General features: G+C 48.1%; 1 protein-coding gene and 1 pseudogene across 1 annotated transcript; both read left to right on the forward strand.

Moving 5' to 3' along the window:
• The first annotated feature begins 566 nt into the window (after positions 1 to 566).
• Positions 567 to 2,924, forward strand: LOC100820984. Its single transcript, XM_003563717.4, has 3 exons — positions 567 to 828; positions 1,956 to 2,044; positions 2,564 to 2,924. The coding sequence occupies exons 1-3, from the start codon at positions 646 to 648 to the stop codon at positions 2,739 to 2,741; spliced, it is 450 nt and encodes a 149-aa protein (XP_003563765.1). The 5' UTR covers positions 567 to 645; the 3' UTR covers positions 2,742 to 2,924.
• Positions 2,925 to 3,624: 700 nt separating this feature from the next.
• On the forward strand, positions 3,625 to 16,844 carry LOC100840468 (annotated as a pseudogene).
• Positions 16,845 to 17,162: the final 318 nt, after the last annotated feature.

The following is a 17,162-nucleotide window of genomic DNA, read 5'->3' on the forward strand; positions in this document are numbered from 1 at the left end:
CGACGGTGTGGCTGCAGACGAGGACAAGGCTGCAGTGGCGCCGTGCTGTGCTGAGGGACGAACGTGGCCGTGGTGCTGCTGCGTTGCTTCGGTGGCTGCTTCCTGTAGCACAAGAGAAAGTCGCACGACCCGGCCGGATGGAAGCAAAGCAAACTGACCAGGAGATCAGACGGCTAGATGCAGCAGATCGAACGGCTCGCTAGGGGGCCGATCGGTGCGCACCCTGCGCCCGGCCGACGCCTAGCGCGTCACTTCTTTTTTTGGATGGAGCCGAATTGTATAGGAGAGTAAAAAACCGCATGCGGGCCATTTTTATTTTTATTTTGTTTTTTGAGGGGAGCATGCGGGCCAATTAGTCCGGATACAATTGCGGGTGTGATTGAGCTGGGCCAGTCCACGGTGGGCATTTGCGGCGGCTGACCGAGAAGGATTCTGATTTCAACCTTGCACCAAGCCCCAGCCCAATTAGGCTCACCCAACCGGATTCGGAATTCGATTCCGTCTCAACCTCGCGCAAACCAAGCCCATAAAGAGGCCTGCCCTGCCCCAAACCATGGCCCGGCTACAACCAGGCGAGAGCGACATCTCGTTTCTTCCCCAGAAACAAAAGAAAAGCAGGCGAGTGCCATACCGTTCCCAAAGGCGATGGCGATGCTCCGATCTGCCATTGGAATTGCACTCCGGCGGTCGGCGACTGTCTCTCGCTTCTTCAGCAGCGTTAGCCAGGGATGCAGCGAGGCAGCCGCTGCTGTCCGGCGGCCGGCGCTGGCCTCTAGAGGCTTCACCAACGGGGGACGCGGCAGCCCTGGATGCAGAGATATCACCGGGGTAGGTACCTCGACTCTATCTGTTTTTTAAGTAGGGGAGTCGCTGTGTTGGATTATTCAGTATGACTTGCGTATTTCTTTAAGCCCGCATGCTATCAATTAGGTCGGATCGAATGGATATGTACTCCAGAGCTCTTATTAGGTCTCGTGTTGCTGTAGACGAACATTGTTGGAATCTGCAAATGGAAATACTAGACTGAATCCTTTTGTTATTCTTCATCGAAAAAATGGTCTTTTGTTATTCCTGCACATGCACAACAATAAACCAGCAGATTGTTGAGTCCGAAATGAGGAATTAGGGTGAACAGCATCCTATGGAGATAGGGCTAGTGAGTGCCATGGAAATATGCTGATCCAGGGGAGCATTGTTCTTGTGTAAATCTCAAACTTAATCATTCATGTTTGGGATCAAAAGGAATCTAGACATCTAGTACCTCTGTACTGTCCTAATTTTGTTTTGGGTCTGTCTAATTATTTCCATTCCCCTTTAGGAGCCTATTTGGTTAAAGTAACCTATCTATATTCCTTTTTTTTTACAAAACGGATACAGTGATCCATTTATTGCCAAAGACGGTTGCGCGGAGCTGCCCTGGAACAAATCCAGGAAAGCAAAAAACAAAAGAGGTGGGGGGGGGGGGGGGCAGAACAAACTAAAAATTACTCCCTCCGATCCATAATAAGTGTCTCAGACTTAGTACAAAATCCGAGACACTTATTATGGATTGGAGGGAGTAACAACTAAAAACAAGGCTAAAAACTACTCAAGGGACATCGTTTTGATTGTTCAAAATTTGTCTTCTTATTCACATCGCAAATTTACTGGACCAGAGAGCAGTGGATGGTATCTTGATAAATTAGTACTCCCTCCGTCCCATATTAAGTGACTTTCTATACATGTATCTAGACGCTTTTTAAGCATAGATACATCCTTATTTGAGCAAATTTGAATCACTTAATATGAGACAGAGGGAGTAGTACAATAGCTCTCCATCTAGCCGTTGATAAAAAAGTTGGGCCACCCCAAATTTTGTTAGAGCCTTTAAAATGTATAAATTGCAATTTTCAGCTTGCTTGGTAGTATTATGTGAAACAAGTTTGACAATTTTGTTCAACTCCTATTATTTCCAGAGTAAGATGTCTTCATATGCAAGTGGTGGATCCAAGGGAAATGAAGGTGGCAGCAGTTCAAAGGTGTTTCAGCAGCAAGACTCCACCTGGTACATACACCTGACCTGGTACTTTACAAATGTGATGTAGTGTTTGTGGAGAACAATCATGGCTAGAATCTGAAGTACAGAGTACTAGACTTAGTGATCCAGTCCAATCTTCTCGGTTTCTGTAGTTATTTGGTGGTCTTGCGTGTAGAAGTGAGGTTTTTGGTGGGATTATTGTTGGGTGCGTTGTGATGAAGATGGCAACAAAATTATTTTGTGGAAAAACAGTCATTGATACAGATACACAACTACTCACTCCGTCCGGTATTAAGTGTCGCAAACATTATATGAGAAAAAGTTGTGACACTTAATACCGGACGGAGTGAGTATTTCAGATAGGCCACATGTCGACGCAAACATTATATGAGAAGCCCCTTGCATACTTATTTGGGAGAGGGGTGGCTGTAGCCTGTAGATGCTCACTTGTTATTTGAACCTGTTACTGTATTTTTCTTGTTTACAATTGTTTTCCCAATTTGCTGAGTTTGGAGTTTTAACTGATCTACTGATGCTGGCTTATAGGTGGAATGTTTTGTTTTGCGGCATCGGCGCCGGAGTAATGCTTACGGTACAACACAAGGTGGGAGTCCAGCAAGACGAAAAATGGAAACGTGACAGGACGCACAAGACTGAGACGCCTTCATGGATGATGGACAAGGAGAAGGCGGAGAATGTCGTGAACTCGTGGACTCGATGCTAGCACGGTGTCTGTCTGGTTTCCAGTACTGCAATGTAAAATAGTTGGCTATGTGGTAAATAGAAATAAATGTGTAAAATTGCATGATTTAATCAAAATTAAGATAGTGGAGTCCTGGCATGTAGAAAGAATTTTGCAGAAAAGTGCCAAAGTTACACGGATGTCTATTTTATCGAATTTCTTGAATCTGGCTAGCCCTGGGAGGTTCCTGCCTGTAGAATTTTACAACAGCTGCTACGACCAGAAGCCCAGAAGACACCGGTCTCGGGCGCCGAGTACGCGTCGTACCAGGGGAGCACGAGCCGGCCGCCGGGCGATGCTGAAGGTGACCGACGAGGTGCCGGGCGGGTTACCGCCGGGACGCGCACACGCAGGTGTACAGGGAGCAGTGGGGCAAGACCCCGGGAGCCGGGAAGGAGCAGCAGCAGAGCGACGCGGACTGCACGCACTGGTGCCTCCCCGGCGTGCCGGACGCATGGTACGAGCTGCTCTACTGGAAGCTCTTCTTCCCCGCCGCCGATGACCAGGCGCTCTGACCAAGGTCGTACAACGTGTGCCTCTGCTGTGCAGCGTGCCGGCGTCGTTCTTCTGGCTAACATCGTTCGGTGTCGTTACGGCTTGTGGTGTGCTGCACGCGACGGCGCCGCTGGACACGCCGTGATTGTAATCCGTTTCCCGTTTTTGACAATATAAGTGGTATAAAATGCAAGTTCCCTGGCTTGCCTCTTTTTTTTTATATGGACTGCTTTCTTGTCCATCTTGTCAAAGTTTTCGTGGCCATTTTCATTGTTGCAGATGCTGGAATTTTTTTTATATAATTCTGACCGGATTATGACCTGCTGTGTTATGTAAGAAGCAAACCCATGTAAAGGCATATATAGGTAAAATGCCAACAGATACCGGTAGCCGAAAACGATAGAAAAGCTGGGTTAAAGAACCCATATAGGTATGAGGCTAACATATATCAGTAGCTTTAAAACACCCGTGATGCAGCCTTCCTATCCCGGCCCCCGCATTCAAGCAATTCTTCCACACTCTTACACTTATTTCTCCCTTTCATTCAAGAAATTCCGGGGGTTGGTGGTACCCCTCCGCAGGTGAACAAGTGCGACCGTGCCCTCTTCTCCGCCTCCACCGTGGTGCATATTGAGGACGGTCGTAAGGCCACCTTCTGGCTCGACTCTTGGCTTGATGGTGTCGTTCCCAAGATCATCGCTCCTACCATTTTTGCCATCACTAGGAAGAAGAACCGCACTGTTCATGATGATATCACCGACGGGGCTTGGATCCATGCCCTAAGGGGCAAGATCTCCAATGAGGTGCGGCTTGACGAGTTTGTCTCCCTTTGGTAAAGGCTTCATGTTGTGGTCTTGCACCCCGACACCCTCGATTCCATCACTTGGCATTGGACCTCTGATGGCATCTACACCTCTAATTTAGCGTACAAGGCCCAATTCCTTGGCTCCATCCACGCCCAACACATTAATATTGTTTGGAAAGCAAAGGCTGAAAACAAGTGCAAGTTCTTCGCGTGGCTCCTCGCTCAGAACAAGATTCTCACTGCCGATAACCTCGCCGTTAGGGGCTGGCCTCATACTCCAGGTTGCTCCCTTTGCATCGAGCCCCATGAAACCGGGACACATATGTTCCTTTGTCCTCAGCCACTACGATCTCAATATCCTACAACAAGTCAAGCCCTCTGACTACAATGACACTATTGCGTGGTGAATTCCTGCCTCCAAGGCCATCAACAAGAACAGAAGACGTGAATTTAATGGGGTGGCTACTTACATCATGTGGACATTTGGGAGGAGCGCAATAGGCGTATATTTCAGGCTGTGACCGCCCCGGCTTTCGTCATCGCCATGATGGCCTGTGATGCTATCAACTCTCATAAGCTTGATTTCTCCCTCGTGACCGCGTAGTCGGGTCGTTTGGTGTTTTCTCTGCCCTATCGGTCAACTACGCTTGATCCGATAGGGCGGCGGTTTTCCTTTCGTTTTTGGCTTTGCCTTGTGTTGAGACCTCGGTCTCTTGTACATATACTTTCTTCTATCTTCTAGTGTTGCATGGCAGAGCTCCTGCCTTTCTCAGCAAAAAATAAAAGAAACTCCCATTTCTCACTCAACGCAATTCAATCCTGCATAATTTAGAACACCATGTATCACGGTAAAAAAGACTGCATTATCTACGTTATTTCTCACTCAACGCAATTCCATCGTGCATAATTTAAAACACCATGTATCACGGTAAAAAAGACTGCATTATCTTGTACATTTCACGTCCTTTGAAAAAATATATGTAAAAATTTGGTTTGCCAGAATTCGAACCAGCAGCAAACAAGACTAGGATGCAAACCACCATGCTAGGCTGCTCATCACGCATAGATGGAGGGGAGAGAGAGCTCCGGTGGTGCACCTAGCGCCGGCGGAGGGCGTGCGGAGCTGTGTGTCCGGCGAATCCCTTGAGATCCGACAAGCTTTTCGGGTTTCCGGCGAATCCACGGTCGGCTTTCGTGTTTGTTCGTGTGGTTTACCACATGGATTCATAGAGTGAGATACTATTCCGGGCTAAAAAATCATGTTTATCTACCACATGGATTCGTAGAGTGAGAGACAATTCCAGAGAAATGATGACTTCTCGATAGGAATTGGGGATAGTTATAATGTGATTTTACGAAATTTCATATTGAATGCTTATAGCTAATTCCGTGTCAACCAAACAAGTTGGTTTCTGAAATTCAAAATAGATTTCAAAATTTTAAACCAAAATGATGGGTGCCAAACGAGCTGTTGAGTTGATGTCACTTCATCAAGGTCATTCCACGAACATAAATTACACGCACACCTGCTGATTGGTCCAATTTTTTTGGCGCAAACAAAAACATACCATAGTATCATTTTCCCCCTATGGTTGCTGGGCCGTGGCGCGAAAGCATAAAAGAAATCGCTTGGGCTCAACAAGATTGGACACCATAAGGCAAAAAAAAAAAAGTAGCGCCGCAGCTATAAGATGGCCAACATATATACCAGTGGCCCAAAACTATAGAAACGCTGGGTAATAGAACCCATATAGGTAAGAGGCTAACAGATACCAGTGGCTCAAAACAGCCCGTGGTGCAGCCGTCCCATGCCCCCGAATTCAAACAATTATTATATGCCCTTATGATTATTTCTCCCTTTCAAAAAACTATTATTCCTCACTCAACGCAATTCCATCCCGCATAACTTAAAACACCATGTATAATGCTAAAAAAATACTGCATTATCTTGTACGTTTCATGTCATTTAAGAAAAATAAAAATAAAAGTTAGGTTTGCCAGAATTCGAATCAGCAGCAAACAAGACTAGGATGCAAACCACCCAATCAGGCTGCTCAAGACACAAATTTGGAGGCAAAACATTATATGGACGGTATTTAACGATGACTTGCCCCAGGCCCACGGCCCAATCTACAAAAGAACTCAATCTCCGCCCCAGCCCGCGAAACTTCGTATTTTCCCCCTCTTCTTCTTCCCCGGCAACGGCTAACTCGTTTACTCACCAATTCCTCCCCAATTCCTGAGCAATGGCGAGATTGTGTTTCCGTAGGCCTTCAGAAAGGTGGGAGAAGTATCTCGAGGTCTTAAAGACATTCCTCGACCACATCTTCGTGCCTGCTGCTGCGTCAGTGGTTTGACACGCGCCTCGTCGGTCGAAGGTTCCTAGGGTTCCCGGAATCAACTTCCGGGAACTAATCTACCGGCCAGTAATTGGCGTGACAACGTCTGATCTTCTCCAGTTTGCTGGACGCGATTGGGCCGAGTTTAACTTCGAACTCTTGCAGCGCGTGTCGACATCGAAGGTCGCACGAGAGCTAGGGTTCGTCGTTGCCTTATCCCTCGTGTCTCTTCTCTTCGCTTTTCTATCCATCAAGAACCGGAGGCGAGGTCGGGGTAATGGGGCTGTTGGTGACGACGGTGGCGACGTGGGGCGGTGGGGATAAGAGTATTGGGTTGGCGACGGCAGAGGGTGACTGTCCTCGACCCGCAAACGCACATGTTGTACGATATTTAACACAAACTCACGTATTTTTCCTTTTCTTTTCGTGGCAACGGCAGCCAAATTCTCTACTCCTTTCCATCACGAACATGGAGTCGCGGGCGCTGATGAGGCTGAGGCGGTAGGTTCTGGTCCTCGGAATAGAATTCCGGTAGGCAACTCGTGTGTATATCTTTACTTATAATAAAATGTATGAACCATTCTATTTCCCGGGAAACAAATGTGTATGTCTTTACATAAAATAGAAATTAGACCAATAATATTTTTTTTATTCAACTCGAAAGTCGTTATTTAACAACTCCATAGCTCATTAAGATTTATAGTTGATTCTTGGTCGGTCGAGTTAAGGTGATATTGATGGTGGATTAGTATGTGTGTAGTTTATTTAAGATTGACCTCGCATAATTGACATAGGAATACAAATGAGGAAGAGGAAACAAATGTGAAAATCTCAAATCGGCATAGCTAGACTCTTGAAAAGGGGAAGGGCGGGTATATTTAAATAAATATAACTACATGTAAATAATAAATTTGTGCCAAGTGGCCATCATCCAAATCATATATGTAGGATGAAACATATTTATAAAAAATTTGTGTAGCACCTTCCACAGCCAATAACTTTATGACAAATCTATCTTCTAGAATAGTCTCGAGTATACAGTTCTATTTGTGAGCAAACATGAAGTTTTATTATCACATAAATCATGGTCTCAAGCGTATTCAGGAGATACACATCTGATGTTGAGGCTCCAAGTAGAAATTATATATGGGGCCACTCCGTTTGGATGGAAACACAATGCCTTGAAAGGAATAAATTAAAGTCATGTGAAAAGTTTGTCACTGCTGGTGCGCCTCTTTTCTAACCACGGGAGGCAGGCTGGAATCAGGAAAGTCTCGGTTGCACAGCTCCAGGCGCAGGTGGAGGAACAAGCTTCAAAGTTGGTGCTGGGTTTGTCCAAAGATCAATCACATGAAGACGCACAAATTATGACCGAAGGCACCTGTCGTGCCTTTTCTTTTTATTTCTCCAAACTCAGAACTCACGTTACAAGTTTGATATAAGAAACCATGGACTGCATGTGTATATATACACAACCACATACTGCCTTGATGCCTAGACCTACTCGGACCAGGTTGTCCAAACGGACTCATACTAAGTTAGCTACTAACTCCACTACTAATTCGTACTAGCCGGACTGAATATTAATTCCCAATCCGATTACAACTAGGACCTTAGACACTGGGGGTGCCAACTCAGATTTGCAAGATTAAGCTAACAATTTCCTCCTAATCTTGACTCGTGTCTTCCATGCTTCCCTGATCTTGACTCACCGCAGCTTCACGACTCGTCGACTCACTCAACGTATGATTCAGACTCCCAGTCACGCTAGTTCCCGCATGGACTACACCGTCCACACCTAGCGCAATACGTGCTAGCTAAACCCATAACTCCACGTAGAGACATGTTCTCATTGAAGAGACTCACCTTCACTGGTACACCGCCCCACTATACGCTTGAGCTTCCGTCTTCTCGTCGAGACACACAGATGACCACCCGCCACCTTGTCTGCACGCACGTCTTCGCCCTCAGTGATACACCTCACAGGACAGCCCTTCGACCGTGACGCACTTCCGCTTATAGAGTCCCACGCAGACGAGCACTTGGACACAACCACGATTCACAGACGCTGACCTGGACGTACATATGCAGCTTGACCCGATGTCGAGTACGTTCGGACGATCAGGATGATCTCCCGTTACTAGGAGATCGGTCCACTGCGATGATAGTCCTATTTGATCTGCTGAACGTCGCTCCACTGCACAACCACCGATTGCCCGATCCAATCCGCTGAACACCTCTTCGCGCACTGGCACCGTTTGCCCGCTCTTATCCGCGGACACCGCTCCGCCGTTGATTGCCCGCTCTTATCCACGGACGCCGCTCCGCCGCCGTTGCCCGCCCCGAGGCGCTAGCACATCGCCTCCCCGGGGCAAGCGCGTCTTCAAATCTTGGACCTCGCTCTGATACCAAATGTTGGGTTTGTCCAAAGATCAATCACATGAAGACGCACAAATTATGGCCGAAGGCACCTGTCGTGCCTTTTCTTTTTATTTCTCCAAACTCAGAACTCACGTTACAAATTTGATATAAGAAACCATGGACTGCATGTGTATATATACACAACCACATACTGCCTTGATGCCTAGACCTACTCGGACCAGGTTGTCGAAACGGACTCATACTAAGTTAGCTACTAACTCCACTACTAATTCGTACTAGCCGGACTGAATATTAATTCCCAATCCGATTACAACTAGGACCTTAGACACTGCGGGTGCCAACTCAGATTTGCAAGATTAAGCTAACAGTTGGTGCGCCTCTCTTCTAACTACTGGAGGCAGGCTGACATTTATCAACGGAGCACTTTGTGCAATTCCTGTCTATGCAATGCTATCCTTAGATCTGCCGATGAGCACCATTGCCAAAATTGAGAAGATCTGTAGGGGATTCTTGTGGAAAGATAGGAAAGAGGCCCGTGGTGGCAGTTGCTTGGTTGCTTGGGAGGAGGTTTGTGCTCCAAAGAGAGTTGGCGGGCTTGGGATTCTGAACCTAGCTAGGGCTTCTCAATTCAGAGCGGCTTCAGAGAACTGAGCCGTGGAGACCTTGGCATCAACTTGACCTTTCAATCTCACAGCATGTTAGTATAATCTTGAGTACGTATGAGTCCTAATAGGATCAGGAGTGCTGTCGTGGGTGAGTTTGAACTGGACGCTAGTCCGAGTAGTAATCAGGCTAGTTTCACATAAAGTTTTCCTTGTGTGTTTAGGATTGGAATTAGTCCAGGTCGTGAGTCCTGGTCCTAGTATGTGTGCTCTTGTACTAGGAGGATGCGTATATATACACTTGTATGCTGCAGCTTGTAACGTGTGATTGAGATAAGAAATAAAGAAAGGCACGACAGGTGCTTTGGCCATAATTTGGTGATACTCGTATGCATCTTCATATGATTGATCTTTGGGCAAATCCAACACAGAAATCAGTTGATCTATTCGAAGCTGAGACAGTGGCGTCGGTCCAGGATGGAGAAGACACGTATTTCTGGAGCGATCCCTGGATGGCTGGATTGGTGGGCAAAGGATCAAGGACCTGTTCCCGGCGATCTACACGAGTCGGGAAGGAACTGCAAGGGAAGCTCGGTCAAGGACTGCTTGCAGAACAATAACTGGATAAGATATCTTAGTCTGAACATAAATGAGGAAACCATGCGGGAGATGTTCAGGCTTTAGGACCTGCTGGCCGATATGGAGCTTCAAGAGGAGCAGGACATTTTTCCTTGGAGATGGTCAGTTCAGTCAGCGTACCTTGCATTGTTCGAGGGCTGAGAGGAGTTTGCTGCTCATGATCTGATGTGGGACTCGAAGGCGCCGGCCAAGTGCATGCAAGTGCTTCCTATGGCTCGCGTGTCGGAAAAGATGCTGCTGGACAGCCGACAGGCTGCAAGGCCGAGGGATGGATCATCCGCTGGTGTGTCCAATCTGTGAGCAGGAACAGGAAAACATCGATCATCTATTGCTGGGCTGTGTGGGCACAAGGGAAGTTTGGTTCAAGTTTCTCTCTCATTGGAACATGGCAGACGCAATGCCGTTGTGGAACTCGAGCCTTAAGAAATGGTGGTCCACAATCACGCTGGAGAGGTAAACGGCAAGACCTTGGTAATAACACGGCGTTGATCTACTGGACGATTTGGAAAATGGAAACACAGAAATCGTGTAGTCTTCGATGGTGAGCGGCCTAGCATTAGGGCCGGGTTGTCCTCGAAGAGATTGAGAGAGAAGGCAGAAATTGGCAAGCCGCGAATCTGATTAGTGCTAGTGGAATGGGTAGAATCACTGTGTGTGGACTGTCCTGGAGATATACTGGCTAAGTTTAAGTTGTAAAACTTTGTACTCGCTTTATTGCAGCTTTTTTCTTTAATGGATGATACACCCGTTTATGTGTATTTTAGAAAGGAAAAAAGTTTGTAAGACTGGATAAGAGGAAAGAATATTTGCTAAATGGCCACGGAGGCCGATCGTCAGAGGCGTTGCGCTCGAGGATGGCGGCCCTGATTTTGCTCATACTCCGGCCCACAGCGGGTGCCGGCTTCGGCTCACAGTCATAAAGGAGGCAGCAGTTCAAAGGTGTTTCAGCAGCAAGACTCCACCTGGTACATACACCTGACCTGGCACTTGATAAATGTGATGTAGTGTTTTGCAAACCGAACTGCGGAGAACAATCATGGCTAGAATCTTCAGTACTTAGGGATCCAGTCCAATCTTCTCGGTTTCTGTAGTTATTTGGTGGTTTTGCGTGTAGAAGTGAGGTATTCGGTGGGATTCTTGGTGGGTGCGTTGTGATGAAGATGGCAACAAAATCATTTTGTGGCGAAACAGTCATTTTGATACAGATACACAACTATTTCAGATAGGCTACATGTCGACAGAAACATGATACGAAGTACTGAGAAAGCCCCTTGCATGCTTATTTGGGAGAGGGGTGGCTGTAGCCTGTAGATGCTCACCTGTTATCTGAACCTGTTACTGTATTTTTTCCAATTTGCTGAATTTGGAGTTCTAACTGATCTACTGATGCTGGCTTATAGGAAAATCTCGGATGTTTTGTTTGGCGGCATCGCCGTGGGAGTAATGCTTACGGTACAACAGAAGGTGAAAGTCCAGCTAGACGAAAGATGGAAACGTGACAAGGCGCACAAGACTGAGACGCCGGCATCGATGATGGATAAGGAGAAGGCGGAGGATGTCATGAACTCGTGGACTCGATGCTAGCATGGTGTCTGTCTGGTTTCCAGGACTGTAATGTAAAATAGTTGGTTACTTTTTTTTTTGACATCGTCAAAAAAAAACTGTGGACGTCCGACACGCCATGAGCACGTGGTAAATAACAATAACTGTGTAAAATTGCATGATTTAATCGAAATTAAGATAGTGCAGTCCTGGCATGTAGAAAGAAATTTGCAGAAAAGTGCCAAAATTACACGGATGTCTATTCTATCGAATTTCTTGAATCTGGCTAGCGCAGGGAGAATCCTGCCTGTAGCTTTCTCATAAGGATGTTGTTTGCAACTTCAAAAGCAAAAAATTGTACTGCCTAGAAAAAGCTAGAGTCGTACATCAATGTTCCAAACAAATCGTACATCAACTCCACCATAGCAACGGAAGTCAGAGGAGAAACTCATCTCCCTTGAGAAAACTACAGAGACTTGGTTCCTATGAGACGAGTTGGCCTCGATCTGTTGGACTCTCACCAAACAATTTTGGCTGCTGGTCATCTGCTCAGTGGCGGAGCACAACAGAAAATTTTGGTCCGAATCATACCACTTCACCGAACATTTGTCATTCCTCAAATTTTCTGTTCTCAGTGGTTACATCTCACAAACAAAAGATGCTACGACCTAAGAAAAATACCTGAATAGAGAATTGGGGAAGATGAGAGGAAGAGGGCGCAGGGCAGCCCGCGAGGTGAGCAGCGGCGGCATGCGGGGCGGCGCTCGCGGCAGAGAAGTAGCAGCCAACGCGACAGCGGAGAGCAGCAGGGGCTCTGGGGCTGCGGGCGTAGGGCTGCAGGCACGGGGAGACAAGGCGAGGCGGCGCAGGCTGCGGGCGCGTAGAGGAGTCGCAGAGCAGTGGGGCAAGAAGCGGTCGCGCGGCCCTGTGCCTCGATATTCCTGCCGTCGTCCTCGAGGGCAACTGCTCGAGGGCGTCAGGAGAGTCAGAGAGTGACGATTCAGCAGGCAGCGTAAAGGGCTAAAGGGGCATGGCTACCGTGAGTGGAAAAGTTGGCTAAATCCAATGCGGAACCAAGCAGTAAGAGAAATTCATCATGGTAATTATTACTCGAAAACCAAAGTGGAACGGAGAGAACGGAGAGTCAGATACAATGACTCAATTGTCGAGGAATCATGTTGAAAGAACAACATTCTGTGTCATAAATATCGTATATAAACATTTTTCATGTATATCCGGACGACGCTTTTGATTCCATTATGAAAGTACGTTGTACTGGAATTGCACCCCTAGTTACGCAGAAGTGCAATCACAGAAGCGGATGACGGGACCTTACCAACATACTCAAAAAGTATTGTATACTGGGGTCTGTGCTCTTGACAAGCAGTGTTTCCAGTCTAGCTGTGTCAAATCGGGTGGTGTCCTTCTAGATTCTGGCTGGTAGAGCAGAGGACTGAAAATCCTCTTTAGTTTAGCGCGTTGGACTCAAAATCCTTGCTGCGCTTGCTGTGGTTCGAATCCACCTCAGAACGAACAATGAATGAATGTGGGCGGTCAACCAGGTAAGCCTGTGCCCAGGAAAGAAAGGACTAGGGAGGGATTGAGAGAAGCTTTCACAGTGGAAAATGAAAAAAAGCAACAGGAAGAATTGCTCAGATACCCGTGAGCGAGGCTTACTGGGCTGGGCAGTAGTAGTTTGTTTGTTTTTCCAAAAACCTGGGTGGGCCATGGCCCAGTTTGGCCACAACATAGCTCCGCCAGTGCATCTGCTCCACGCACTATGCATGATTCTCCAACTTTTAACTACAGAAAATGAAGCTTATAAGACCGTGGACATGGGGCAAACGTACACATGTGTGTGTTAGTGTGCATGTGTCCAACGCACTGTGATTTGGATTGGAGCAGAAAAATCAAGAGGTTGCGAACGGTTCCTAGGCCAACTTTAGAACAAGATTAATAGTTTAGCCTGCTGCTGGTTATAAGCTTTTACCATGTCATTTTTAGCTAACATATAGCTGGCATGTATAATAAGGTGGCTACAATAATGTATTAATTTGTTATGAGGAGGCCCACATTGTAGTCTCATAGAGTGCCTAGGAGCACGTGTTGCAGCTGGCTATTAGATAGTAGCCCATATCTCTTCTCTCTCCTTTTCTCTTTCCTCCAACTAAACAAAGATACAATATTTAAATTCTTAGAGCCTGCTTACATCACCTTATTATTCTTGCTCTTAGGTGCATGAAGAAGTGGTCAGTTAAGCTACAAGTGGCAACAACTCCCACCTAAAAGAGACCATCGTCAATCATTTTACAACAAGCCATTGCACCTGCTGCAACACACATTGCCACTCACTGACTGACCGAACCGCACCACCTTCGTCTGCCCCCCTTGCATACATGCAACAAGCTACCTATTTGATCGATCCCGCTGCATTCGTGCAGTAGACAATAGTAGGATAGGTCAGAGGTAGATATGGCTGTCAAGGCAGTGGCCGCCGGGAGCCCTCCGCCGCGGAAAGGCCGAAGCACCGCCGGCACCGGCGACCCTGATGACACGTGTTAGGGGTCGGGGAAGAAGACCAGGCAATCAGCGTGGGGCATTGTCACGGGCAACGTGAGCGTCCGAAGCCACTGCTTCAACTCGTTCCTGCTGATGGTGGTCGTGCTGCTCGTCGTCGACGACGTCGTCCAAGGGAAGCTTCGCCGCTGCCTTGCTCGACGATGTCAGCCGGGGCGAGGAGACGACAACGTGTGACATGTCGTCCGGGCGTTGGGTGTACGACGAGGAGGCGTACCCTCTGTATGAGGAGAGCGCGTGCAGGTTCATGTCGGACAACTTTGCGTGCGGCAAGTACGGGCGGACGGACCTCCGGTACCAGCGCTGGCGCTGGCAGCCGCACGGCTGCGACCTTCCTAGGTAATTAACCAACAAAGCATCCATGATCGTAATACTAACAAGCCTAATCGCGACTCATCCGTAGTAGAGAGTAGTACTAAGCCTGCTTGTGGGGAATAATAAGACTGATCGATATCAGGTTCGACGCGGCGAGGATGCTGGGCAAGCTGCGGGGCAAGCGGCTGGCGTTCGTGGGCGACTCCCTGAACCGGAACCAGTGGGTGTCCATGGTGTGCCTCATCGACACCGCCACCCCGGGCCTCCACAAGACGCTCAACACCACCGGATCCCTCATGTCCTTCAGGATCCACGTATGACAGCTTCACCACACGCATCGTCAATCAGGCCACAAACTACACGAATTGGCCTGAATCAATTCCTGACAGGACCGGTTGTTGAAATTATGTTTAGGAGTACAACGCGTCGGTGGACTTTTACTGGTCGCCGTTGCTCGTGGAGTCCAACTCGGACGACCCGGTGCACCACCGCGCCGCCGACCGCACCGTCCGCGCGGGATCCATCGCCGCTCACGCCCGCCGCTGGGCCGCCGCCGCCGTGCTCGTCTTCAACTCATACCTCTGGTGGCGCCGTCCCTCCATCAAAGTCCTGTAAGCAGCCAGTCAACGACTGAAGGGTTTTTGAGGTGGACCTAACCCACTACGAGAGGGCCTATTCACCTATACCAACTACCAGAGGATGTAGTTGGTTAGTTCATTTTTATTTCTACTTACTTAGTGTAAGCTTCCGGGCGGCAGAGCCACTCACGTTAAAGCAAGTCTTGAATCCGGGCGGCTATGCCACTCACGTTGAAACAAGACCGTTGTGATTCCGAGCGAATCCGCTCACGTTAAATCACAACTTAAACGCACTAAGTACTTAAAAATAATTAGGCCTAACTGGGAAACTTATATGAACAAAGTACTAATATATTGATTTATGAATACTAGTACAAAAAGAGCATACACATCTTACTCTTGCTCACACCTTATTCTCCACCTTCTTCACCTCCTTGTTCTCTACTACTAGGCATGAGGCAAGAGCCTCTATTTATAGGACTACATGGCCATTAGATCTTTGATATGTGCCAAGATCATATCCATTGATACAAGTATCTAAAACCTTCCAAACACTTCTACCTAAATATCTAGCTACTAGAAGGTTCCTTATTTTTAATTTATTTATCTCCTATTCTAGAGTATTCCAAAACTTGTAAACAAATCCTCATACATATCTAAATGTTAGAAGGTTCCTATTTTTATTTATTTCACATTCTAGAATATTCCATAGTAATGTCTTCTTTCTTGTAATATTGAGAACACTTTAGAAGTTTGCATTGTATTCTCCAACAACAACAAACAAACACTCATCACACATTGTGCATATATAACTGCTGTACTAGCTGCTTAACGCCATCAGAGACGGACGTACGACCTGCAGGTGGGGCTCGTCGTTCGACACGACGGACGGCGATTACAGGGCGACCAAGGAGATCGACGCCCTGCGCGCGTTCGAGCTGGCGCTGACCACGTGGGCCGAGTGGCTCGAGTTCCACGTGGACCGCGACCGCACCAGCCTCTTCTTCATGTCCATGTCGCCCACCCACCTCGGCTCCGACCACTGGGACTCATCCCCATCCTCTTCCTCCGGCATCGCCACGAGCAAATCACACGAGGCAGCTTACGGCAAGTGCTACAACGAGACGGAGCCCATTGCAACGGACGCGCGGTACGTCGGGGGCGCGGGGAGAAGGGGGTACGCGGCGCTGGCGGGTGCCGTGGAGGACGCCGTGCGCGGTCTGGGCGCGCGCGGCGTGGGCGTGAGGCTGCTGGACGTGACCCGGATTTCGGAGCGGCGCAAGGACGCGCACCCGTCCGTGCACCGCCGGCAGTGGGAGCCGCTCACGGAGGCGCAGAGGCGGGAGGACCCGGCTGGCTACGCGGACTGCGTGCACTGGTGCCTCCCTGGGGTGCCTGACGTCTGGAACCACCTCCTCTACGCGCACATCGTGGCGTGAGTGAGACGATCGAAGCGGGTCGGAGTGTGTCATAATAAGATGTGCTCCGTACTGTACGGTAGTACGAGTTCACTGGGCCGATCGACTCTGTACCCTTTTTCTCAGAAAGTTCGAGGTTTACCGGGCCGGACTTGCCACGGTATTACCGGGCCGGACTGGGCTCTGCTCTTGTTGAACAGATCAACAGAGGAGGCGTCCTCTCAACAAAACAAAAAAAGATCAACAGAGGGGACGTCAAAGAAGATCGACTCGTCACGCCCAATCTCAGCCAAGCCGGGATTTATCATTACTCTCAGTAACGATTCGGACCCACATGTCATATCCATTTTCACGCCCCGATCTTTCTTTCTATTGTTTATCTCCCTTCCTAAACTAGAAACTCATTGTTGAGTAGTCAAGTGTGTCCTCACCGTGGCCAGCGTTTCTACTATTCATGGCCACACACAGGCACCAGCATTAGAGATGACACGAGCGTGGAACGCAATCATACCGGTCAAGGGACGAAGTTGGTGTAGACGTAGGAGAGGAAGCTGCCAACGTCACCCCAGACGTCAGCGCGCCAACGAACATCGTAACCGGCGGCGGTGAGTGCAAAATAAGTGCGCTCGAGGAAGCTGCCACTTGCAATTTGGCATGTGTTGGTCAAATTACTCTGACCAGGCAGTGTTATCAACAAGGACCGTCCAGGTA

The sequence above is a fragment of the Brachypodium distachyon genome, chromosome 1 (assembly GCF_000005505.3).
Source record: "Brachypodium distachyon strain Bd21 chromosome 1, Brachypodium_distachyon_v3.0, whole genome shotgun sequence".
NCBI classification, from domain to species: Eukaryota; Viridiplantae; Streptophyta; class Magnoliopsida; order Poales; family Poaceae; genus Brachypodium; species Brachypodium distachyon.